The 26,756-nt window shown below is 45.9% G+C and overlaps 1 protein-coding gene across 5 annotated transcripts in view; it reads right to left on the reverse strand.

Moving 5' to 3' along the window:
- PAX8 (paired box 8) overlaps nt 1–26,756 on the reverse strand; it is a 70,658-nt gene that overhangs the window by 28,273 nt on the left and 15,629 nt on the right. For 4 of the 5 annotated variants that reach the window (XM_049856702.1, XM_049856701.1, XM_049856699.1 and 1 more), the window contains exons 3-5: nt 4,034–4,199; nt 1,555–1,752; nt 176–264 (exon numbers count right to left, since the gene is read on the reverse strand). In XM_049856702.1, the coding sequence (XP_049712659.1) occupies nt 176–264; nt 1,555–1,752; nt 4,034–4,199 (453 nt within the window). Of the gene's footprint in view, nt 1–175; nt 265–1,554; nt 1,756–4,033; nt 4,200–26,756 lie in introns of all 5 variants that reach the window. The other variant, XM_049856698.1, reaches the window with a different exon arrangement.

Below are 26,756 nucleotides of genomic sequence, written 5' to 3' on the forward strand. Positions count from 1 at the left end.
GTGAATCTTCCCTGGGAACGAGGCAAGGCTGTGTACCTGCGGAACGGCTCAGCTACACCTGGGTTTATGGGTGTACGGATGTGCATGTGTGGGCGTGTTGCTGTGTGATCTCATGTGCGTGTGGGTACATATACAGGTACACGCGTGCATACACACACATTCGGTCAGCACTCACTCAGTGTGTGTCCTGGGCTCAGGGACTTGGTGGCCACGCAGCTGTCCATGGGGAGGTTAAAGGGTTGCTGCACCTTGGTCCGGATGATTCTATGCAGAAGAGAATGAAGGTCATTAGAAGCAGAAGAAATTGGACTTATGGCTGCCCCAGATCCAGCTGCCTTTTTGACATCTCACGTGGGTATCTCAAAGGCACCTTGAACTCAACCTGTCCATGATCAAACCTATGACCTTACTCCTCACACCTAGTCCTCCCAGTGTCCCCATTTCATGATTGGCACTCAAGGCAGAAATACAGGTGGGCTTACCATCAACCTCTCCCACTTCCCTGTAAACTCATCATCAGTTCTGTGAGTCTGACCTTCCAAACCTTGCCAACATTTAGTCACCTCTCTCCAACTCACTGCCAACACCTTAGTCCATGGCACCACCAGCTCTCTTTTTCTAGGATCACTATCTTGTCCACCTCCATCCACTCTTATCCCTTTCTAATCTAGTCTCCCTACTGCCGCCAGAGTGGACTGTCTGAAATGCAAGCCATCCTCCTGTATAACATTTGTCAAAGTCTGCCATTGCTCATAAGTCAAAGGCAAGAATATGCAACAAGGCCACCAGCCCCTGAAGGGCAGCCTCAGCTGACATCTCCAGCCTTCTTTCTGCTTCTTATATACAACCCTATTAGCCACAGGGCCTTTGCACATGCTATTCCTTCTACCTAGGGCTCATTTCCCTCCTTTTTCACCTAGTTAACTCTTACTCAGGGGCAGGCCTTTCCTAACCTCCCTAAACTAGACCACCCGAGGCTAGCTCACAGACCCCCTTAGGTCCGTCTCCTAAGCCGGACTTAGGGTTGTACTTCTATAAGTGTTTGTGTGGTTATTTGATTAGAGCCTCTCTTCCTCTTAGACTGTAAGCTCTGTGAGGACAGGGATCATGTGTCCCCAGGACCTAGCACATAATGAGTGAACTATGTGTGAATGAGTGAATGATTGATGGAGGCAAAGAATGCACATGAATAAATAAATGAGTGAATGCTTGACTGAGGGCCAGGTTAAGGCCTTGTGGCTAAGGAAATGACCAACGCAAGGAGATTTTTACTGAATGAAAGAGGATTTGGTGCATGAGGGTTGAAACTGCTGATAGTATTCTAGGAGGGATGCAGGAGTGCCCTGGGGGGTGCCCATAAAATGGGACACGTGAGGAGGCAGGCAGGTATGATACCCGCCCTGTGCCTGGGGTGTTCCCTGCCTGATTCTTCAATATGAGACCGCTTTGAAACCCCCACTTCACTCGAGCCAGTCCCTTCATCAGATCTCTTTCACAATTCCCCTATAACCAAATGATCCCCAGTTTCATTCAGGAGACTGCCGTCTCTCTCACCTGTTGATGGAGCTGACACTGGGTACAGTGTCATTGTCACAGACACCCTCAGCCAGGAGCCGGTCTCGTATCTCCCATGCAAACATGGTAGGATTCTGTCGCTTGTAGTCCCCAATCTTCTCCACCACCTTGGGGGTGGCCACCTTGGGCTTGGAGCCTCCTATCACTCCAGGCCGGATGCTGCCAGTCTCGTAGTACCTACTCCAATAGAGAACCCCAAAGAATTACCCAATAAGCAGGTGGGATCTTTGGGCAGGAATTGAACCTTAGACTCTCATTCTCTTCAGGGGCTTCTGTGGAGGGATTCAGGGTGAAACATGTCCCTAAGTCTAGCCTGAAACACCTGATATTCCCAGGACTGCCTGTTTCTCTTGCTTGGGTAGGGTCATGCGGTTGCTCAGTCAGAGCCCTCTGCTAAAGATCTCATCTTGGGATGCCAGAGTTCTTTCTAGCCCCATCTCCTATAGCAGAGCACCTGCTAGAGCCATCTTATGGGCAACAAAAGATTTTCCTTCTAAGTACATCTTGGCCCATGTGCTCTGCGTGAATTATAAGTTCACAGCAGTTGCCTCAATCAAGCCTCTCTTGGTAAAACATTGCTTACTATTCCCCTTGACCATCTGATGTTATGCCTACCCTGGGAAGTGAGCTAGGGTCACTGGGCCTTCTGCCCTGTCTTGCTGGTTCATTTTTCCCTTCCACCTTGTCCAAGCCTGAGCTACAGCGCTCATCCCACCCCTATCATTGTTGAAATGAGACTCTTCTACCATGCTGCTTGGTTCCTGTTGAATCTGCTCTTTTCATGGAACTCTGGAACCTCAGCCTGGCTTTTATCCCTGGCCAGGTCGTAGTCCTTAAAGGAGCCTAATCTTCCAGAGTCTCCACATTGCCCTTCAACTGCCTACCTGGCCCAACTAGCTGCCTTGACAGGTCAATGGTCTGTGTCAGGATACCCTGCCTCGCTGGTTATGGAAACTCTGTCTCTTCTGCTGTGGGGATAAACATCTGGCCCTCCAAAACTCCATTCACTTGTCACTACCATGCTAGGCTCAGCCTCACCTTTGGGAACATCACAATCCATTTCAGGAGTCCCATCTCCTGACCCCAGCAAAGGACCACACTTTTCCCTGACAACTTCAGTCAAGCAGCCAGAGCTTCCCACGGTCCAATTACAGTTCAGGCCCCTTTGCCTTGTCAAACCAGGGTTCCCCTCACATCCTCACAAAACCTGGGGAAGAGGGACCATACACTAAGTTGACTCAAATCCTGAATCCTCAGGGCAGGGGCATTGCTGGTGGAAGTAGCTTTCAAGATTAGAATATGTGGCTACCTCAGCACAGAGGTTGGCCTTTGCTGCTCCTGGTCCCTGCTGAGCTTTTGGGTCAGTGGTTCTCAACTCTGGCTGTGCAGAGTTAAAATATACCAATGCTTGAGCCCACCTTCCCTGAAGTTCTGATTTAATGGCATAGGGTGGGATCTAGACACTGATTTTTTTTTCATTTTAATTAAGGCTTTCCAAGTGACTGTAACGTGCAGCCAGAGCTGTGACTCACTCCAAGGACTTGTAGTTCAGTGGCTGTCAAGTCTTAGTGTTTATAAGTATCACCTGGTCATACCATAAGAAATACAGCATCCAGGCCTGCCTCCCAGAGAGACTGGCTCAGTAGGCCTGGGCTGAGGGCCTAGGGATCTGCATTTAATCAAGTAATCCCAATGATTCTTTTGTAGGAGCTCTGAAAATTACGGCTCTAGAAGCACAAACTCAGACGTCCTTCTTGTAAGGGCTAGGCTTGGGCAGCCATCTCTGATGGTGTGTCCTTTCCCTGGTGGATCCACTTCCCTAGGTCTCTGCAGGGGGAGGAGATTTGGGGAATAGAGATGTGGTAAAACCTATGTGTTGACTACAGATTAGTAAGTAAGCACAAGTAAGCCCATGCTTACCTTGCTTACTTGGTCATCCATCTCTGTCAGGGATTGTAAATTTGAAAAGAGGCTTTGATTCTGTAGGAAGGTGCTGTGGGGTTGGGAGAGAGACAGATGCCAGGCATACCTAGAATCTTTGATGTGGTAAAAAATGTGAAATTGTTCACCACAGATGATCTGGTAAGGAAGGTAAGCACCGTGCTTACCTTGCCTATTGGCTAATCTGCCCCTGAAGAGAAGGAGCAGAGAAGCCTATAGAAAATGAGAAATGGGGTGAAGGAGGAAAGGGAAGACAGAGAAACTAAGGGAACGAGAAATGGACAAAGAAGGAAAGAAGGGCAAGAAAAAAACAGAAGAGCAGCAGGATGTGGGGGTGTGGGTGGAAATGGCTAAGAAAACATGAGCCCCCCAAAATCAGAACACCCTACTCAGGTCCCGGTACCAAATCTGGACACTAGGGAGCTGACCTGGCATTCCAGAGAGGGTCAGCCGCGGGGTGGGCTGCAGAAGGAAAGCCCTGCAGAAAGGCGATGTGTGGGGTGAATTTTGCGCTTACCTGCCAAGGATCTTGCTGACGCAGCCATGGCTGACACGGAGCTGGCGGGAGATGTCGCAGGGCCGCACGCCTTGGTGGGCCAGGTCTACGATGCGCTGGCGTACTACTTCTGGCAGGGGTCGGCCGTTCACAAAAGCCCCTCCCAGCTGGTTCAGCCCTCCATGGCCTAAGGGAGACAACAGTCTCAGGGACGGTTGGTCAGGGCCAGGCGGGGCAGCTGGGTGGGAATTAGCCCATTAGTGCAGGTGGTGTGTGTATACCTGCCTGTGAACAGCTGTTACCTGAATGGCTGTCAAGCCCTCTGGGCTTCCCCTGCCACCCTCTCCTGTGCCTGCCTTCCAGGAAGGCTAGCACAGGGGGGTGTATGATGTTCAGGGATCAGGCTAATGGTTCCAGAGGGTGACATTATAATCTGGGGACCCCATGGGCCTGCTCGATCTGCTCTTAGGCCCTCAGCTCCTCACCCCATCTTTTCCTTCTCTCCCTTTGAAAAGAGCAGACATAAAGACTCAGAGGTCTAGGTCTTTATGTACCGACACTGAGCTGTGTCACCTCAGAAAAATCCTCTCTCCTCCTGGGCCTTTGTTCCCTCATCTATAAAATGAGGGTGTTGGGCTAAATAGTGGTTTTCAAACATCTCTTTCTCTCTCTCCTTTTTATTTGTAGAACCAGGTTTTTGGACAAAATCACGTCGAGAACCACAAACACAAAATGATAAAAGCCTAGCTTTCCTGGTTGAGGTGGAGCAGGATGGGGCTGAGAGCTCTGCCTGTGGGCTTCCAGCCTGAATGACCCCAAAGGTTTCTTCCCAAACAGTCCAAAACCCCCAAACCTGTTATTGCCAAGAATTCAATTCTGACTCATGGTGACCCCACGTGTTACAGAGTAGAACTGCTCCAAAGGGTTTTCTTGGCTGTAATCTTTACAGAAGCAGGTCGCCAGGCCTTTCTTCCATGGTGCCTCTGAGTGAGTTCAAACTGCCAACCTTTAGGTTAGTAGTCAGGCGCAAACTGCTTGAGCCACCCAGGGACCTAACAGTCCAGGGCTCTGAAAATGTCTGGCTGAGACCTCACTAGTACCCATGCCCCTGAGCCCAGGACATATCTGATGGGCTGCAGAACATGCACGTGCCATGGTAAACGCATTCTGCGCCTTAGCTGCCTTCCTGACTCAGCCTCTCCCTCCGACCCCAGCTGGGATCTCATTCTGAGCCCACCCATCTATTCAAACACATATTTATTGAGCACCTACTCTGTGCCAGGCACTGTACTAGGCCCTGTCGGTGCTGAGGTGACTCAGGCAGATGTGATCGTTGCTCTTTATGGGGTTTATTATCGTAGGAGCACAAACCAGAAAACAGGCAATTACAATACTGCATGATCACTGGTGGGACAGGAGAAGAGCAGGGGGTAGGGGACCTCTGGAGAGGACCTAGCTCAGGCTCAGATGGCCATAGCAGGGTTCCTGGAGAAGGAGAGTCTGAGACTGAAGGATAAAGAGGTGTTAACTGAGGGAGAAGGGAGAGAAGTGTCCCAGGCATGGGAACAGCATGCATGAAGCTTAGAAGAAAGAGGGTGCTTGTCTCTACAGATCTACCAACATATTCAATGAAATCCCTAGATCCACATGGGGGTAATTTCAGGGCCAAGATTTCCACTTCACCAATGAGGAGATTGGCGCTTGGAGAGTGTTAGCAATTTCAAGTCTATGATTTATGTGACCCAGCTTATATGAGGTGGAGTCAGGACGCAACCAAGGCTTAAGGCTGCAATCATACCACGAGCCCAGTTCTACCGCCAGAACTGACCCTGGGACCTTGAGAACGGCCCTGCAGTCTTCTGCTGACATGTCGTGGCCAGGGCATAAAGGGCATCTTTTCACACCAGGGACACGATTTGGCTGGGATGTTGAGGTGGTGGAGTCCTCGGGGTGGGAGTCGGAGGGAGTGGGCAGGCAAGGAGGACGATCCAATCGCTAGATCCTTGTGTTAACTGGTTAGTTAAGACTATTTATGGCAGAGGGTGGGAAGTGCCTTTGCTGGGCACACAGTGCCCATTATCACCCACTGACTTAGCACATTCAGAACTGCCTTGCAATGTCTCCTTAGGGGCCCAAACTGTCTTCAGCAGAACAGCCAATTTCCCTTAAAAAAAAAAAAAAAGTTACAAGGCTCTGGCTTGAGCAGTAAGTCAGGAGCAAAAGCCCGCTGGTCAAACCCTGAGCAGGAGGGACACTGTAAGCCATCTCCTTGGGGAGGCAGTTGGGTGAGCTTGGGAATGGCTTCCACCCATATGCATTCTAGGCAAGTTGTCCCAGGGAGTGCATGCTGAGGGCACCAGGGCTCGGAGGGCATTCAGAGGGGCTTTCAGCACTGCCCAGGTGGCCTGCAGAGTGGCCACGCCTACTCAAGAGCCTCTTCTACTGGCTTTTCTCTGGCCACAGCGGCCATCTGCGGGCAAGACAGCAGCCATTTGACCACTCACTCTATCCTTGTTACCTTTCTGCCCTTTTGAGTCAGGCACTGAACACAAGGCGGCGCCAAACGGCCACCCAAACACAGGCAAGACCTTGAGCAGTACCCCTTCGTCCCATTTTCCAGAACTTTCGCTGCCTAGTCGGCTGAGGCTTACATGTTTGGGCTAGGACCTCTGCATCTGGAAGCAAGGCTTCCCACAGAGTTTGAGGAGGTCTTCAGCACTAGGAAGGTACAAGGTTTTTTTTTTTTTTTAAATTGGAATGAATTGGGTAGCTGTGCTGTGCCTTTTAAAAAATTCTACCTTGTTTCTCTACGTAGCTATGCAGGCTACTGTCCTGAGATGGCACCAAGAATCTATCCTAAAGGGCTAATTGAGGATCCTTAGGAATCCAAACCCTCAGGAACTCTCTTGGACAGTTATCTACTAGAGCAGCCGGCATCCGTGTGAAGGGGAGGGTGTATTCACACCTCTGCCCCCCAAACTGTGAATTCTTTTGTGCTTAGTCTTACTCAGCCTCTAGGTGACTTTGTGCTATATGGAAAGAGCCTTGGGCCAGACTCTTCACTGACTCTGCATGTATTAATCTTATCATTTGATGTTTCCTTCCTTCCTTCCTTCCTTCCTTCCTTCCTTCCTTCCTTCCTTCCTTCCTTCCTTCCTTCCTTCCTTCCTTCCTTCCTTCCTTCCTTCCTTCCTTCCTTCCTTCCTTCCTTCCTTCCTTCCTTCCTTCCTTCCTTCCTTCCTTCCTTCCTTCCTTCCTTCCTTCCTTCCCTCCTTCCCTCCTTCCCTCCTTCCCTCCTTCCCTCCTTCCCTCCTTCCCTCCTTCCCTCCTTCCCTCCTTCCCTCCTTCCCTCCTTCCCTCCTTCCCTCCTTCCCTCCTTCCCTCCTTCCCTCCTTCCCTCCCTCCCTCCCTCCCTCCCTCCCTCCCTCCCTCCCTCCCTCCTTCCTTCTTTCTCTTTCCTCCCTCCCTCCTTCCTTTATTCCTTCCTTTTATCCTTAGTGTTTTCATCTATTAAATGGAGCTAAATAAAACTTTCTGTGCTGTGCCTAGTGATCTGAAAGAAGATAGGAGAATGAAGATGAAGAAGTGTCTAGTTAGCTGAAAATATTGAGATAAGTGTATGGGTTTTTTTCTCATGTTTAATATTCACCTTGTGGCATGTTATGGCCAAAGCCTGGCCCTAGGTATAGGGCAAAGGTTCTCAAGCTTCAGGGTACATCAGAATCACTTGAGGGGCTTGTTAAAACACAGACTGCTGAAGCCAGTGCCCTGAGTTTCTGACTCAGTAGGTCTGAGATGGCACCAAGAATCTGTGGTTCTAAGAAGTTCCCAGGTAATGCTGATGCTGCTAGTCTGGGGATCACGTGTTGAGAACCATTGGTTTAGGCTGGGCAATGGCTAGTACAGAAAATTTAAGAGAATGTCTTCTGTGAATAATTATTCTTATTGTTTTATATAATGGTTTTCATTTCTTTCCATCTTAGTACATATTTATTGAGTACCTTTCATGAGTCAGGTATAAAACACTAGGTTTACAACTCTGAAAAAGACAAGCATCCTGGCTCTCAAGGAACTTAGAATCTTTTAGGGGAAACAATCAGGTAAGTTGGGAATCACCATGTTAAGGGGGAAATCTCTTGAAAGAGGTAAACCCAGGTGCTAAAGGAGCCTGCAAGTGTTTGGAGAGAGGTTGCAGGGAGGAAGCCTAGGAGGCAACCAAGTGAAAATGTTTCCACAGGAAAAAATCCATGGCAAGGTCTTGGTGCTTTCAATAAATTGAAAGACACTTATTGTGGCTGTAGGACAGACAGGAAGGAGAGTTAGGAAAAAGTCTGCTGGCTACAGGTGGACATAGCTCTTATGGTTTGAGGTTTTGAACTAAGTCCCTGTAATGGAGACAGACTTTTGTCCTTCCTGTGTCCGGTGTGGGGGAGTGGACTCCACTGGGTGAGTCACGACCAAATGCCCCCAGGTGGGTGCAGTCTTCCTTCCTGCACTGGGGAGGGCCTGGCAGCCCATTGTATGACCACCTTTGTATGCTCCTGTGGACTAGGTGGGCCTTGAGGCCGGAAGCCAGAAGTGAGTGGGAGCCTCATGGTTGGGCTGGGGGCAAGGCATGAACAGGAAGAGGTTTGAAACTTCATAAGCAAAGGCCCTTTGCGTTGTCTAGGGGCACTTCTGCAGAAATGTGGGGGGTGGGGGAGGGGTGGACATGGAGGGGGAAGACAACACTGCCTGGCCAGAGACAAGCATGTTCCTGACTACAGAGGTATTGATGCAAGGGATTGCAAACTTTCTCAGGGTTGTAGAGGGCTTATCTCACAGTAAGGGCATTTGGAGCTCTGTGAAACTCTAGGGGAAGCCTGCTGTCCAAAAATATATACTCTGGAGAAGTGACCCTTTGGGAAGAATTAGAATTTTCTTTGGTAATTTCTTCACCCTTATAGGGCTCTGAGGAATAGTGATAGAAAAGGAAAAGAGAGAGGATCATTGCTCAAAACCCTTGCTACATCCAGCAACACCACTCCTAGGTATACACCCTAATGAAGTAAGAGCCATGACACAAATAGACATACGCACACCCATGTTCATTACAGCATTATTCACAATAGCAAAAAGATGGAAACAACCTAAGTGCCCATCAATGGATGAATGGATAAACAAACTGTGGTACATACACACAATGGAATACTATGCAACGATAAAGAATAACGCTGAATCCGTGAAACATCTCATAACATTGATGAATTTGGAGGACATTATGCTGGGTGAAATAAACCAATTACAAAAGGACAAATATCATATGAAATTACTATTATAAAAAAACAAGAAAAGGTTTACTCACTGGAAAAAAAAAATTCTTTGATGGTTTACCAGAGAAGGTTACTGACTAGATAGAAGATTCATGTTTATACTGGTGAAGAGAAAGGCAATACACAATGTGAGGGAAGTCAGCACAACATGACCAAGGCAAAGGTCACTGAGAGGAACAAAAGAATAAAGGGCAACTATGGTAATTACGGAAACCCTGGTGGCGTAGTAGTTAAGTGCTATGGCTGCTAACCAAAAGGTCGGCAGTTCGAATCCACCAGGCACTCCTTGGAAACTGTAAGGGGTAGTTCTACTCTGTTCTATAGGGCTGCTATGAGTCAGAATTGAATCCATGGCAATGGGTTTGGTTTTTTGGTATAGTAATTACTGTAATACAGACAATCCTGCACAATAGTATTAACAAACAATAACCTAAGAATGGAAACATAGGCTGATAGGTATGCTAAAGAGGTGTGGGGGGGGAGTGTAAGGGAGCACACCCACCTGCAGATATAGGTTTGGCTGTGGATATCTCTACATGCATGACTGTAGCTACTGCATGTATATTAATATAGACAATACAGCACACAAGGGACATAGTCGGAAACTTCTTATATATAACCAAAGACCTCATAGGATGAAGTTTCTAGGCTTAAAGGCAAAGGACCATAAACTTGGGGATATCTACCTTCATTGGCACAACATAGTTCATAAAGACAATGTTCTGCATCTTACTTTGGTGAGTAGTGCCTTGGATTTTAAAAGCTTGCAAGCGGCCATCTAATATACAACTATTGATTTCTTTCCATCCAGAGCAAAGGAGAGTGAAGAAAACCAAAGACTCAAGGGAACAGTTAGTTCAAAGGAGTAACAGACCACATGAACCACAGCCTATGTGATCCTGAAACCAGAAGAACTAGATGGTGCCCTTCTACGAATACCTACCACTCTGAGATCACAACAGAGGGTCCCAGGGAGAGTGGGAGAAAAATGTAGAACAAAAAGTCAAATTCACAAAAAAGACCAGACTTGCTGGTCTGAGAGAGTTTGGAGGAACCTCTGAGATTATGGCCTTAGGGCACCGTTCTAACCTGAAACTGAAGCCATTCCCAGAGACTACATTTCAGCCAAACTGTAGACGGGACCATAAGATAAACAATAACACCCAAGAGGACAATCAAATATATGAGATCAAAAGAACAACATTTGCCCAAAGGCAAAGATGAGAAGGCAGGAAGGCGTAGAAAATCCAGAAGAAAGGAAACGGAGAACCTGAGGCAGAGACGGGGAGAGTCCTGACACATTGCAGGGAATGCAACCAACGTCATGGAATACTTCATGTACAAAGTATAGAATGGGAAATTAATTTGCTCTGCAAACTTTCATCTAAAGCACAATAAAAAAAAATTCAAAACAAAACAAAAAACCCTCTATTATAACTCACCAAAAACCCAGTGCCGTCGAGTCGATTCCGACTCATAGCGACCCTATAGGACAGAGTAGAACTGCCCCATAGAGTTTCCAAGGAGCGCCTGGCGGATTCGAACTGCCGACCTTTGGTTAGCAGCCATAGCACTTAACCACTACGCCACCAGTACCTTAAGATATGGGGATATTTTTCCCACACCCCCATAGTCTTGTGAATAGTCTCTATCATAGCACTGGGCACGTCAAATGGTAACTTTATCTGTTTAGACTCCTTTGTGAGTTCTTCAAGGACAGGAACCCTGTCTTTGTCTACTTAGCACCTAACACAAAAGTTTAATTAATGCTTCAGTATATACATGTCAGTGAAAATGAGGGAAACCCATAATGAGATGGATTGACAAAATAGCCACAACAATGGACTCAAATACACCAACGATCGTGATGATGGCAAAGGACCTTGCAATGTTTCATTCTGTTATATGTAAGGTCTCCACGAGCAGGAGCAATCTCAATGGCAACTAACAAAAACCTATACGTGTCACAGAAAAATGCTTTGTAAATGGGGGGAGCTGTTGTGATGGTTATTTCATGAATTCCCAGGATTCTTCACTGTGGGACCCCCAGGCTGCATAATTTATCACTTTCGTCTTTTTCCCTCTGTCTGATCCCTCACGGCTTTGCCCAGTGCTAAAGTGGCAGTATTCAATGTATTACTCTGCAGAAATTTCCATTAAACTACCTGGGAATTTTTGCTTTAACTCAATAGAGTATCAGGTGGGAGTCTGAGCCTTGGCAGGGCAGTAGTGTGAGGGGCAATAGCTGTTTTGGGGTGCCCTTAAAATCATGCTGAGCCTACTACCCTTCTGTGAAGACATGGCCTTGCCAATGCTAATCAGTCTCTGACATGCTCAGCCCAGTGCTGTTGCTGGTTCCCAGCACGGTCACTCGCAGGCCTGTGATCTCCCTTCATAACCTCCCAGCTGCTCTCCTTGGCTTGGTGCTTTTCTGGAATAAAGGCCAGGGTCTCTGCCTCAAACCACTCCTGAAAAAAGCATCACAGAACCATGGATTCCCACTGCTTTAGGCTCTTATTCCACCTTCTACCCCAAGTCTGCATATGGGATTATTCAGCATCCATGAGGTTATGGCTCACCTAGATACATTAAACCTTCTAGACTAAGGATGAAAGGAGCTGGCATGCTGGAGAGCAACATTCTGTATTGGGCTTTACCCCAACTCACTGCACGCACCTTGGTATCTCTGTGCCTTAGACTTCTCCTAAGGGTAACTGGAAAAAAGAGATGGCAGTAGGCAAAGGTGCTACCAAATTCCTCATTGCCCCCTCACCCTTCTACCTGTTCTGGGACCTTACTCCCTAAATTATCCTCCTATTTCTTCTATATTACTTACCTCTCCCTTCCCCTGGGCCTACAAATGCAATGAAATTTATCTATGCTCAGTCCCCACTCCCTGTCAGCAAAAACAAAAACAAACAAACAATAACAAATGTTCTCCTCTTGACTACAAAACCCTTTTTTATCATTTTTGACCAATTTTCTCAAAAAGTAGTTATATTTGCTATTCCTATTTCTTCCATTTCCTCCCTTCCCATTCACAAATCAACTCACCATATGCCTCATGCTTAGCATATGGTCAAACATTTGGTAACGAGTGGTGATGTATGGATGGTGGGTGGGTGGAGGGTGCTATGTTCTCCCTCTTGAAGAAGTTTCCGTGAGAGTGCTGTCTCCTGTTTCCTTATATCTTTGGACTATGCAGTTTTCTTCCTCCATTGTTACTGCTAAATATATATATATGTATACACACACACACATATGTGTGTGTGTGTGTAATGGTTAAGGTTTGTGTCAACTTGTCTAGGCCATGGTTCTCAGTGATTTGATAGTTGTGTAATGTTGTGATCACTTCCATGTTGAGATCTGATATTACGTGATCACCCCCATGATGGGATCTGCTGTGAGTAGCCAGACAGTTGAAAGGGATTTTCCTTGGCCTTGTGGCCTTCATTGAATATAAGTGGATATTCTGATAAGGCTTGTGGGCTCTTGCTCATTCCTGCAGCTGGCTCGTGTTTGTCTGGACTCCAGTTCTTGGGACTTGAGCTAGCAGCTTAACTGTGGTCTTACCTGCTGATCTTTGAGATTTATTGATCTTCATGGCCTGTGAACAAGAGCCCTGCTCTCCAACCTGCTGACCCTCAGTTCACCATCCCCTGCTGCTATATGCCTCAGGAGAAGCCTCTATCCTGATTCACGGACTTGGGCTGTTCCAGCCTCTACAACCTCTTGAACCATTTCCTTGCTATAAAATCTCTCTATATATTTAAATACACTTTGATGGTTTTGCTTCTCTAGAGAACCCAGCCTAAGACTATATATATATATATGCCAGAAATGATGACTTGAAGAGGAATGGCGTTGTATTTATACTTAAAAAGAACGTCTCAAGATCTATCCTGAAGTACAGCGCTGTCAGGGAAAAGATGATATCCATAGCCTACAAGGAAGACCAGTTAATATGACTATCATTTAGATTTACACACCAACCACTAGGGCCAGAGATGAAGACATTGAAGATTTTTACCAGCTTCTGTGTCTGAAATTGATCAAACACGCAATTGGGTTGCATTGATAATTACTGGTGATTGGAATGTGAAAATTGGAAACAAAGAAGGGTCAGGAGTTGGAAAATATGGCCTTGGTGATAGAAATGATGCCAGAGACGCATGATAGAATTTTGGAAAACCAATGACTTCTTCATTGCAAACGCCTTTTTTCACCAATGTAAACGGCAACTATACACATGGACCTTGCCAGATGGAATACACAGGAGTCAAAACCACTACATGTGTGGAAAAAGACAACAGAGAAAGCTCAATATCATCAGTCAGAAGAAGGCCAGGGGCCGACTGAGGATCAGACCATCAATTACTCATATACAAGTTAAAGCTGAAATTGAAGAAAATTAGAACAAGTCAACGAGAGCCAAAGTACGACCTTGAGTATCCCCCACCTGAATTTAGAGACCATCTCAAGAATAGATTTGACACATTGAATACTAATGACCAAAGACCAGACCAGTTGTGGAATGACATCAAGGACATCATACATGAAGAAAGCAAGAGGTACAGAAAAGAAAAGTCCTAATTGGATGTCAGAAGAGACCCTGGAACATGCTCTTGAATATCAAGTAGCTAAAGCAACAGGAAAAAATGATGAAGTAAAAGAGCTGAACAGAAGATTTCAAAGGGCAGCTCAAGAAGACAAAGTATTATGATGACATGTGCAAAGACCTGGAGATAGAAAACCAAAAGAGAACACGCTCAGCATTTCTCAAGCTGAAAGAAATGAAGAAAAAATTCAAGCCTCAAATTGCAATACTGAAGGATTCTGTGGGGAAAATATTTAAACTATGTAGGAAGCGTCAAAACAAGATGTAAAGAATACACTATGCCAAAAAGAATTGGTTGATGTTCAACCATTTCAGGAAGTAACATATGATCAGGAACCTATGGTACTGAAAGAAGAAGTCGAAGCTACACTGAAGGCATTGGCAAAGAACAAGGCTCTGGGAACTGATGGAATACCAACTGAGATGTTACAACAAATGGATGCAGTGCTGGAAGTGCTCACTCGTCTATGCCAAGAAATTTGGAAGACAGCTGCCTGGCCAACCGATTGGAAGAGATCCATATTTGTTCCCATTCCAAAGAAAGGTGATCCAATAGAATGCTGAAATTAACAAACAATATCATCAACATCACATGCAAGCAAAATTTTGTTGAATATCATTCAAAAGCGGATGCAGCAGTGTATTGACAGGGAATTGCCAGAAATTCAAGCCAGATTTAGAAGAAGACATAGAACAAGGGATATCATTGCTGATGTCAGATGAATCCTGGCTGAAAGCAGAGAATACCAGAGAGATGTTTACCTGTGTTTTATTGACTGTGCTAAGGCACTCGACTGTGTGGATCATAACAAATTATGGATAACATTGTGGAGAACAGAAATTCTGGAACACTTGGTTGTGCTCGTGAGGAACCTGTACGTAGATCAAGAGGCAGTCGTTTGAACAGAACAAGGGGATACTGCATGGTTTAAAATCAGGAAAAGTGTGGGTCAGGGTTGTATCCTTTCACCATGCCTATTCAATCTGTATGCTGAGCAAATAATCCAAGAAGCTGGGCTATATGAAGAAGAATGGGGCATCAGGATTGGAGGAAGACTCATTAACAACCTGCATTTATGCAGATGATACAACTTTGTTTGCAGAAAGTGAAGAGGGCTTGAGGTACTTACTGATGAAGATCAGAGACCACAGCCTTCAGTCTGGATTACAGCTCAGCATAAAGAAAACAAACATCCTCACAACTGGACCAATAAGCAACACCATGAAAAATGGAGGAAAAACTGAGGCTGTCAAGGATTTCATTTTACGTGGATACACAATCAAAAGCCATGGAAGTAGCTGTCAAGACATCAGAAGACACATTGCATTAGGCAAGTCAGCTGCAAGAGGCCTCTTTCAAGTGTTAAAAAGCAAAGATGTTACCTTGAGGACTAAGGTGGGCCTGTCCCAACCCATGGTGTTTTCAATCACCTCATATGAGTGCAAAAAGCTGGACAATGAATAAGGAAGTCCAAAGAAGACTTGACTCCTTTGAGTTGTGATGTCGGCCAAGAATATTGAGTATACTATGGACTGACAAAAGAATGAACAAATCTGTCTTAGAGGAAGTGCAACCAGAGTGGTCCTTAGAAGCAAGAATGGTGAGACTACGTCTCACACACTTTGCACATGTTATCAGGAGGGATCAGTACCTGTAGAAGGACATCATGCTTGGTAAAGTAGAGGGTCAGAGAAAAAGAGGAAGACCCTCAATGAGATGGATTGACACAGTGGCTTCAACAATGGGGTGAAACATAGCAATGATTTTGAGGATGGTGCAGAACTGGGCAGTGTTTCATTCTGTTGTACATAGGGTCCCTATGGGTTGGAACTGACTCCATGGCACCTAACAACAACTATATATATTTTTTCAGGCTTGTATCAAATCCCACTACTATTCTCACTCCACACAGCTTTCCTTTGTCATCTCATCCCGTCCCATTTTTCTACCTACTACCCATATACTTACTGATGGAATCTTGAGTATCTGAGTATCTCCAGCCTAAGTCTTTCCTTCTGCTTTTATGGGCAACTTTTCATTGGAAACCTGCCTAGGTGACAAAGAGGATCCTCTTCTAGTGTTGCCTTGATTGGTAACATCACCAGATGCAATGCAAGCAAAGCCTGTCCCCACAATTTCATCTCATGTCATCTTCCACCACACTTTCTGAGTTATGCCCTTATTGGCCTTCTGCACTTCATTAGAGTTAGCAGTGCCTCCTCCTGCCTTGGGGCCTCTGCACATGCTGTCCCCTCCACCTGAAACTCTTGTCTTCCCTTTTCATCTAGCTAACTCCTACCCATTCTTTATAGTCCAGCACAAACATCACTTCCTCTAGGCAGCTTTGCTTTATCTTTATCCTACATACTAGGTTAGGACCTCTGTTTAAATGTTCCCATGGCATCCTTTATCTTTCTTGGTTGGCATTCATCCAACTTTGTAATTTGCATTTATTTGCACGGTTATATGTACGAGTGATGCCTGTCTTTCTTGTTCATTGTTCATTGTTCAATTAATTGATGTTTGATAAATATATGCTACATGAGTGAGCTAACAGCCCTTAGATTCTCCCACTCACTCCATATGGAACACTCATTAACCATGACACTTTTACCTCCTAAATATTTACCTAACTAGTACTTTCCTAGCTGTCCCTAGCATTCACACGTCCATGCATCCTTTTATCTGTTCAACATATATTTATTGTTGAGTACTATACTAAAATTGACTATATAGAATCAATCTCTGCCCTCACGGAACTTCCAATCTGGAGATAGGTAGTCTAGGGATCTAAACCCAAAACCCACTGCCATCGCTATCGAGTTGACTCGGACTCATAGCAACCCTGTAAGACCGAGTAGAACTGTCTCATAGGGTTTCCAAGGCTATAAATCTTTACAGAAACAGACTGCCACATCTTTCTCCTAGATAGCGGCTGGTGAGTTTGAACCACTGACCTTTCAGTTATCAGCTGAGCACTTAACTACTGAGCCACCAGGGCTCCTTAGTCTAGGGATAGGTAGATATTTAAGAAGTAAACACACAAATAAAATTGTAAGATAAGTGCTAAGAAGGAAACAACCAGGTTCAGTGTCAGAGAATGATGGGGTGGGAGGTGAGAGATGGGATTACCTCACTTGGTGCATAGTAAAGCCTATTGCTGTCAAGTGAATTCCAACTCATAGCGACCCTATAGGACAGAGTAGAACTGCCCCGTGCGGTTTCCAAGGAGTGGCTGGTGGATTCAAACTGCTGACTTTTTAGTTATCAGTCAAGCTCTTAATCAGCGCTCCTTGATGCATAGTAGGCACCCAATAAATGCTGGCTGAGTTAATGAATGGAAGAAAGGAGGAAGGAGGGAAGGAAGGACCAGAGAGAGGGAGGGGGAAAAAAGCATGCCAGCAACAATTTAGTGAACCCACATATTCTTTGGCCTAAATAGAATTCTGTTCATCTTCCACAGACCCATATTCTTAGACATGAGTTGTTAAAGAGGAGCGTCCACATGTCGCAACCCAGGAAAGGGTAGGTTTGCCTTGCTTCTGAAGGAATCAGAGGATGAACGCAGAGACCTTCCTGCTAGCATTAAGTCTTCAAGGTCAACATTGAATGTGAGTAACTTTTTGTCAAATCAAGCTAGCAAACACTTATAGGGCTTACACTTTTGTGAGGAGCTTTACAGTTGAATGTGGCACTGTGTTCATATACTGCCTTGTCCATTCTGTAGGAACATTCCGTGAAAAATGAACATTATTATCACCATTTTACTCTGAAGAGGCAACAGTTCCCAATGCAGGTCTTCAGATTCTGAGTTGAGCAGACTTTCATTCTCACCTGGCTATAGATGCTCTAAGAGGAGTGATGAGAGGTGATGTACAGTCCCTGCCCTCAAGGACTTTGTAGCTCTGTTGGGGGAGATTTAAACAAATGCCTATGAGAGAGAGATCAAGCTACTTCAAGAGAAGTTTTTGATTCAAGGCTGCCTGGGAACTGCTGCCCCTTTATATCTGCCAGGGTCCAGTTGGGAAAACAGAAACTAGTTCCCCATTTCTCAGTGTCAAGGAGCTCAGCACGGGGTTCAAGGCCAAGAACATGACCAAATCAGTCCTAGAATTCTATTTCCTTAGACCTCTTCTGGAATCAATTAGCGTATCAGTTGGGGATCAGTCAGAAAACAGAAACCTATTCTGAGGTATTTCAGAAGAGGGGCTTCCTTATTTGGGTCTTGGAAGGCTGTAAAAGCACAAGGATTGAGGTGACCCTAAGACAGTAACTTCAGGAAGTGGTCACTGCCTCTAAGGCTGGGGAAGTAAAGGAGAAGGTTATTAGAATCTAGATGCTTGGAGGAAGGGCCTGGGAGCTGCTGCTTGGATCTCAGATCTTGGCATTGATTTCACCTCTCTCTCTTTCCTAGGTGAGGGGCAAATGAAGATGGTTCTGGGAGAGCTGGAATTCGAACCAACTGCTGCTGCTGGGGCTGTGGTGACAAAAACCATGTGTAACAATAAGAAGGAAGCTCCTCTGCCATCCTCCAGCCATCTAATACCACCATCCAGCCATGGCCTACTTGCCAGTCCCTCATTGAAACCCAAACTGATAAGTAGCTTTTAAATTTGCCCCTTACACTGATAAATGGGTGAGGTTCATTTATGGTCATTCACTCAAGCAGTATAGGGTAACGGTTGGGAAAATAGGCCTGGAGACAGACTGCCAATATTCAAAGCTCTACTCCACCTCTTACTAACTCTGTGACCTTGGCATAGATTTTACCTCTTCCTATCACCATTTCCTAGGTGTGTTGTATGATCTAAATAACACAATACATGTGTAGCACTCACTACAGGGCCTAGGACACAATAAGTCCTCTACAAACATCAACCAAACCAAACTAGTAGCCACTGAATTGACTCTGACTCAGGGACACTCCATGTGTGTCAGATTAGAAGTACATTCCATAGGGTTTTCAATGGCTAATTTTTTAAGAATTAGATTGTCAGGTCTTTCTTTCCAGGTGCCTCTGGGTGGACTCAAATCTCCAACCTTTCATTTGCATCACCCAGGAACTTCTCACAAACATTAGCCATTACTATAACCACCTTGACCAACACTGATTCTATGCCAGCCACTGCTCCAGGCTCTTGGGACAGAGGGTTTCAAGACAGATGGGTATACACACTTTTGGAGGTTATAGTTTTATGGGAAGAGTAAGGGAACGGAATACAGGCTTTTTTTGTAATGGTTTCAATTTAACTAACTTATTGCTCAGCAAGTGACAAAGCTCCCCTGCCCCTTCTGCCCTTCTTCTTGCCTGGCTCTTCCTCTGCTCTCATTCTTCCAGAATCCTTAGTGACGAGAAAGGGGCTGTGCTGAGGCCAAGGTTCTGGGGTGCTCTGAGGTCCAGAAAACACTCCTTCCCAGCTCCTTCCCTCCCCTCTCCTCTCCTGGAGCCCACATCTAGGTGGTTATTCATTGATTCCTGGGCTTGCCCTTAATTCATTCTCCAGGTTTGTTGGGCTTTACCACTCTGGTGGTGACTCCGTGCTCTTTAATGCAGCCCAGGAGGCCCCAGGACTGTGAGGCCTCTGAAGTCATGAGAACCAGCTCCAGCTCCCAGCCTCCTAGACCAAAGATTGGGAAAATCTAAGGAAGGCCCCCAGAGGCCCTGGGAGAAATAGGATAAGAAATTTTCCTTCCTTGGATTCTCTTGCCTTACATCAACGCCGATGGTGGCTGTGGTGGGAGGGCTTAGTATTATTCTTTCATCCCTAACAGGGAGGGTGGGTAGGGGCAGAGAGACAGAGAGAAACAAAGGATGGATAAAGAGGTGTCCTCTGAATTAGACTGTAGCTGGGAAAGAGGGGAAGGGAGAAGGGAGGAGGGCCATCTGCAGTATTCAGCCTCCCTCCTCTGTTAGTCAATGTTTAGGGATAATAATAATAGCCAGGATTATAGGATTTTCTTATTATTGGGCTAAGCTCAGGACTTTAAATGCATCTTTTCACTTAATTCTCACAACACTTTGAAGTAGGTAGCACCTTATCTCCATTTTACAGATGAGGAAAGGAGGAGCAGAGGGGGTACATAACTTGTCCCAGGATCTATTACCATAAATTGGCAGAACTGAGACCCACGCTGAGGGCTCTGGATGCCACAGCTAAGGCCTTGCACTGCTTAATTGCTGCCCACCCCTGCCACTGTCCCTGGCAGCAGCATGGTTACTCCAGAGACAATCAATCAGACCCTCTCCTACTACAAGCCAATTTGTCTTCACATCACCTACCAAGTGTGAGTACTTTCTAAAGCCCACTTCAAAATCCCCTCCTGGTTTTTATTTTGTTTGGGATCTGATTTTTACTTTCTATGATTCTGTATTGTCAGAGAGCTAACCCAATTCCTTTTATTTTCTTTTCACTCTTCCATGTTGGCTTATTCTTCTCCACTCTCTTTATTTACATCCCTCTCTGCCCTCTTTCTTCTCTGTATTTCCTCCTCTGGATTTTTATCGTCTGCCCTCAGTCTTATCCAAGTATCTCACTTTCTTTTATTTCTACCCCTTACTGACTGCCTCCCTGCTCTCATTCTCACCTCCTCTCAGCTCCTTCCCTAGCCCAGCCTTCTCCATCCCTGTCAAAGTTGGCAGACCACTCCCATGCCACCTCTCCCCTCACCCTTCATCAGAGTTTTCCCTTTTCTCTCCCTCTCTCTCCCCACTCCTTTGGCCAATCCTCCCCCCTCCCTGCATAATCTTTATAGCCTGCATGACTGCTCAGGTTCTTTATCCCATCTTCCCCTCAAAGGCATTCGCAGCTCGGTTGTTATTCTTGTATTAGCATTGAACCCATTAAAGCTAATTTGTTTGCCCTAATCTCCATTTATTTTTCCCTAGTTGATATTAGATTTCCCTTTCTATTGCTCCAGCATGATTTTCTCTTTGTCTTCCTAATGGTCTACCCCCCTCTCTCTTTCTCTATTAATCTGGTTGGCTTCGCTGTGTGGTTTCAAGTCCTTTCTCCACCTCCCCCGGTCCTTAAATTAGCCCTGTCACCTTCCTCCCAGGAAGGGCCCCAGTATGTGAATTTCCAGGGATGGAGCAGCTGCAAATGTCAATAGACCCGCAGGCTCCCTAAGAAAAGTACTGCTTGACAGGAGGCCCTGCCATTTCCTGAAGCATCTGAGAGCCTGTGGAACACTGGGCCTGGAGAGCCTCTCCCTGTAGGCTGAAGGCAGTTGGGACACACACAATCTACTCTGAGTCCTGAGGGCCACCAAGCCCAAGTTCCCTTTAGGCTTCTCTCAACCGTTTCTGAAGACCTATGTGAGTGTTCTTAGATCCTTTAAATTACATCAGTTGGCCAAAAAGTGAAAAAAAAAAAAACAAAAAAAAACTGTAGATGGGCCATTTTCTCCCTGTATCTAAGAATGAGCACTGTTTCTCCTTCATTTCTGTTCTTATGTAGGAGACACACATACTCTCTCCCCTGCCTGGAGAGATGAGGCCTCCTTTCTCTGTGAATGTGAGTCCAAGGGTGGCTATGGGTGGCAGAATGGTTAAACATGGCTATTAGCTGAAAGTTTGGAACCTTGAACCCACCCACAAACATCTCAGAAGAAAGGCCTGGCGATCTGCTTCCAAAAGGTCACAGCCACAAAAACCCTAAGGAGTGCACTTCCACTCTGCGACGTATTGGGTCACCATGAGTCAGAATCAATGGCAGCTGGTTAATTCAGACCCTGTGTTCTGTCATGTTCCTTGAGGAGAGAAGCCACTGAGAACCAACACACAGGAACCTTCTCTATCCTCCCACTTCTGCCCCCACTGGCCTTCCCTGGGCAGAAGGCAGGGCCCTCCCACCCGCAGTACTCTGAGTCTTCATTATGGCACTCAGCCCTTTATCTCCTGGAGGGCAGGCAGGTGCAGCGTCTCATCTGATTTTATAAGCTTGGAGTCAAGCAACCAGCCCTGGCTGCACATTATAATCAACCGGGAGTTCAGAAACCTCCTACCTCAGATCAGGTCAATCAGAATCTCTTGTCCTGGTGCCTGAATCTGCATTTTTAGAAAGCTCCTTTGATAAATAGTTATTGACCATCTACTGAGTAGATATATACCCAAAGTTTATATCCATCTACTAAGTGGATATGGATATGGATACTATACAGTAGATAGTCAATAAATATTACAAGCATTAATTAATTGATTGAACATGAACTTCCAGCCAGAAGCTACAAATGGAACTTCCGAGCTCTCGCTGGGAAGTTCATTCTTCTGAGCTTCCTATGTACTCCAGACTCCTGGTATCGCACACTGGGCTGTGGAAGGACCCTCTGGGCCTACATAGGGGAAGCAGGACCTCTGTGTTTTGGGGGGGGGGTATGTGAGGCAAGTATGCCCGCACCTCCTGAACACACGCTTGGAAGCCTAGCATCGGTGCAAAGCCCTATTCTCTACCCTTCTATTCCTCCTGGGGTCAGAGACCCATGGATATTAATCCTGTTTTCAAAAAATGGGCCTATGTTAAACCAATTTTTAGTTCATTAGATTTAAATTCAATGAGTACCCGTTCTACGTCTATAAAAATTTCAGGATGTGGGAGATGGTTTCTGAGCAGAAGACACAGTCCTTGCCCTTGATAAACTTACAACTTAATAACCCCTGAAATGTTATAGAGCCTTAAAGTTTTTAAACCCCTTCACATCCACTGTCTCCTTTAGTTCTTTCTACAACTTGGTGTGGAACATCTATGGTGAGATGTGTACGTGTGTGTCAGTGTGCATATGTGTGAGTCTGTATATTTGCCTGTGTGATGGAGGTAGGGCGTGCATTGTACATAATCCACATCCCAACAACATACGTTAAAATGCATTGCCAGGTTCTATAGCTAAAAGTTGCAATGCTATAAATGTGGGTTTGTGAACACAGACTTAAAAATTACCCATAGATTGGTGAGAGGAGATAGAAAGGTGGCTAGAAGGACCCCTTGTGGCTGGCTTGGGGAAGGGAAAATCAGAGAGAGAAGGAGGAAGAAAGAATGACAATCAGCAAGAGAGAGGGTGAGAGAGAGAGAGAGAGAGAAGAAGGGAGGGAGAGAGAGAAAAAGAGGAGGAGGGCGAGGAGAAAAAAGAGAAGAAAAGGAAGAAGAAAAGGAAGGAGGAAGGGGAGCAGGAAGGAAACCATAGTTCTGTGGCCTGGGTTACTGCAGCGACTGAGAGACCAGAAGAGTGAGAGGCACAGATGTAAGCAGAGGAGGGGTCTCCTAGAAGTCACAGGAGGTCCAGAGGCTCTGACTCTTGCTTTACTCAGACGGTTGAATTAATGACCTCCAAGGTGCCATGGTGGCACAGTGGCTAAAGTGCTTGGCTGCTAACCAAAAGGTTGGGCCTTAAAACCACCAGCAGCTCCGAGGGAGAAAGACGTAGCAGTCTTTTTTCCGTAAAGATTTGCAGCCTTCAAACCCTATGTAGTAGTTACACTCTGTCCTATAGGGTTGCTGTGAGTCAGAATTGATTTGATGGCAACTGGTTTGGTTTTTAGTTTTGGTTAAGGTTCACTCTAAGGCGGCTTGGTGGGTCAGTGGTTAAGCACTTGGCTGTCAACGGAAAGGTCTGCAGTTCGAACCCACCAGTCACTCCACCAGAGAAAAGACCTGGCTATCTGCTCCCATAAAGGTTTCAGCCTAGGAAATCCTATGGGGTAGTTCTACTCTATCATAAAGGGTCACTGTGAGTCAGAATAGACTCAGTGGCACACAACAACAACAACGTTCACTCAAAACCTAGGATTCTATGCTTCTGAGGTGTTAACTAAGATAAGAGGTGGGCTGGATGGTGAATGACTTGGGGGAAACCCAGAGCGGCAGATGATTGGTGGAGGCAGCTGTTAGAGGTGGGTTTTGGCCTGAAATTGAGTCTCTGTTACAAGTAGTGCAGAGTGTTTGACTGTGCTTGAGTATCTGTGATTGTGTGTGACTGTGTGTGTGTGTAAGCTGCAGAGCCCTCAGAGAAGGGGGCCAAGAGAGGGGTCTGGCTGTCCTGAGGAGTGAAACAGGTAGGAACAAACGAAGAAGAACAGTGAGCATGACACACTGAACAAATTCTGCGACAAAAAAAAGTGCATTTGTGGTTTCCACACCTGTCTACAGCTGGTTTCCCAGAAGCCAGCAGCATAGCGAAGGGGATTATAACTCTAAAAGCCACACCCAGTGCTGTAGAAGGAAACAAGAAGGGACAGAGGGAGCAGATATAGCCTGTAGATTGTGGGTTTAGGGGAGGAAAAAGAGGTGAGGAATTAGGAGACCAGGGCTTGGGTCTGCTCTGTGACCTTGCCTGTCTGTTTCCTCATCTGGCAGGGGGCAGCAGACAACCTCTGAGGTTCTCCCAGTCCTAATACCTTCAACCCTGAGACTGCCCTCGGGCCCAGGAGCAGAGGCCAGAAACCCCAGAAGAGGGTGCAGAGAGCTTTGTGAGGGGGCCTTGGACAATTTCTTCATGCAGGAAACAGCCAAGGAGCTTCCATAAGGCTACCTATAAGAAGATGAAGGAAAGTGGGCACACATTGGGCCCTGTGCATTGCTTCGGGATCTGTATGATCACGAAGTGGCCTGCTCTGGTTAATAAACTATTGAAGTTGACATATACAGTATCCTATAGAGTGGCAGAGGGAAAAGGCACTTCTGAGTGCATTCTCAGCTGGAGAGGGAATGAACCCATCTAATGTCCCAGATCGGCTTCATGGCACAGCCAGCACCAGAACTGGAGTTTTCTGACCTAAGTTTCTGTTCATTCCAGGAAGCCCTTCAGGATCTTAGTGCCATCTTGGTACATGTAGCATCTTGGCCTCCACTTGGCAGTGGAAGAAGAATGTAGAGAGGTTTAGACAGAATGTGTTCTAATCCAAGGCATACCCTGAAAGATTTTTGGTTCTCTTTAGCTTGTTTGCTTATGATTTTACTTTCTGAAGTGTTGAATGCGGACTGGAGGTTCTCTTTTGCGTGCTCTGGGTTTGGGAAGCAGAGGTTCCCCTCCTTTCTAGGGCACATTGGGAAAGGCTCTGGAGGATGCACGTCAACCTCTCCTCTCTCTGTGGGTCCTAAATCAGGGCTTCTGCTGCCAGTGCCACTCTGACCTGTACCAGCTAAGGGTGGGGGTCAGGACTGGGTAGGGGGCTGAGCTAGACCAACAGATATGCACCCCTCAGATCTACAGGATTCTAACCTTGAATTGGACATAGCTGGTTGGGAAAGTCCCCTGGTATACTCTCCTGGGATATTTGGCTGCCCCTCCAGGCTTCCCTTTCAAATGACTCTTCAGTATAAGACAGGCTCACTCAGAGGGCAAAACTACTTTTCCAAAGTCTGTACCACACACTTTTTAACACCTGCTCCTCTCTAAGTGCACCTGCTTCTCTTTACATCATTATTCTGGTCTCCATTCTTGATCCTAGTATTAGAGAGTCAAAGTATTAACATATCAAAGCCTCCATGTAGGTTGGTCACTCTTGCCCTGCTGCACAGGGTACTCTCTAATCCCCCAGGACTTCTAGGCTGCCAGCATGAAGCAGAGGCCATACTCTCCTTCTTTCAAGAATTTTCAGACCCTGGATCCAGTCTAAAAAACAAACTAAACATGTTGCCATTGAGTCGATTCAGACTCATAGCAATCTTACAGGACAGAGTAGAATTGCCCCATAGAGTTTCCAAGGAATGCCTGGTGGTTTCAAATTGCCAACCTTTTGGTTAGCAGCCATCGCTCTTAACCACTGCACCACCAGGGTTTCCAGATCCAGTCTAAAGGTTGGTTATTAATTCACTTAACATTTGTACAGCTCTTTCAAAGTGCTATCAGATAAGTGATTCTTGAAATTAATTCAATTCAATAAACATTAGTTGTGCTTTAGTTGCATTGTTGTTGTTAGGTGCCATTGAGTCAGTTTGAACTCATAGCAACCCTATGTACAACAGAACGAAACACTGCCCAGTCCTGCACTATCCCCACAATCGTTATGCTCGTTGCAGCCAGTGTGTCAATCCATCTCATTGAGGGTCTTCTTTTTTTTCCCTGGCCCTCTACTTTACCAAGCATGGTGTTCTTCTCCGGGGACTATTCTCTCCTGATAACATGTCTAAAGTATATAAGACAAAGTCCTGCCATCATTGCTTCTAAGGAGCACTCTGGTTGTACTTCTTCTAAGACAGATTTGTTCATTCTTTTCATAGTCCATGGTATACTCAAAGTTCTTCTGAACATCACAATTCAAAGTGTCAATTCTTTCTTGGTCTTCTATATTCATTGTCCAACATTCGCATGCATAGGAAGCAATTAAAAATACCATGGCTTGGGTCAGGCGCACTTTAGTCTTCAAGGTGACATCTTTGCTTTTCAACACTTTAAAGAGGTCTTTTGCAACAGATTCACCCAATGCAACGCCTCTTTTGATATCTTGACTGCTGCTTCCTTGGGTGTTAATTGTGGATTCAAGTAAAATGAAATCTTTGACAACTTCAGTCTTTCCCCATTTATCATGATGTGGCTTGTTGGTTCAGTTGTGAGTGTTTTTGTTCTCTTTAAGTTGAGGTATAATTAGTTGCATTAGGTACTGGGTTTTCACAACAACCTTGTGAGCCGGGTGCGTCTGGCACTTTGAGCCCCATATTATACATGAAGACATTGTCTTGGGAGGTGATATGATTTGTGCAGAGCCAGTTAGGAGCAGACCTGAGACTGCATCCAGGTTTGATCCACTCCTGACCACAGCCAAGCAGGGAGCCCTCTGGGAAGAGGGGCACCATGCACAGAGAAGTCTCGCTGGGGCTGGCA

Source organism: Elephas maximus, chromosome 17 (assembly GCF_024166365.1).
Source record: "Elephas maximus indicus isolate mEleMax1 chromosome 17, mEleMax1 primary haplotype, whole genome shotgun sequence".
Lineage (NCBI taxonomy): Eukaryota > Metazoa > Chordata > Mammalia > Proboscidea > Elephantidae > Elephas > Elephas maximus.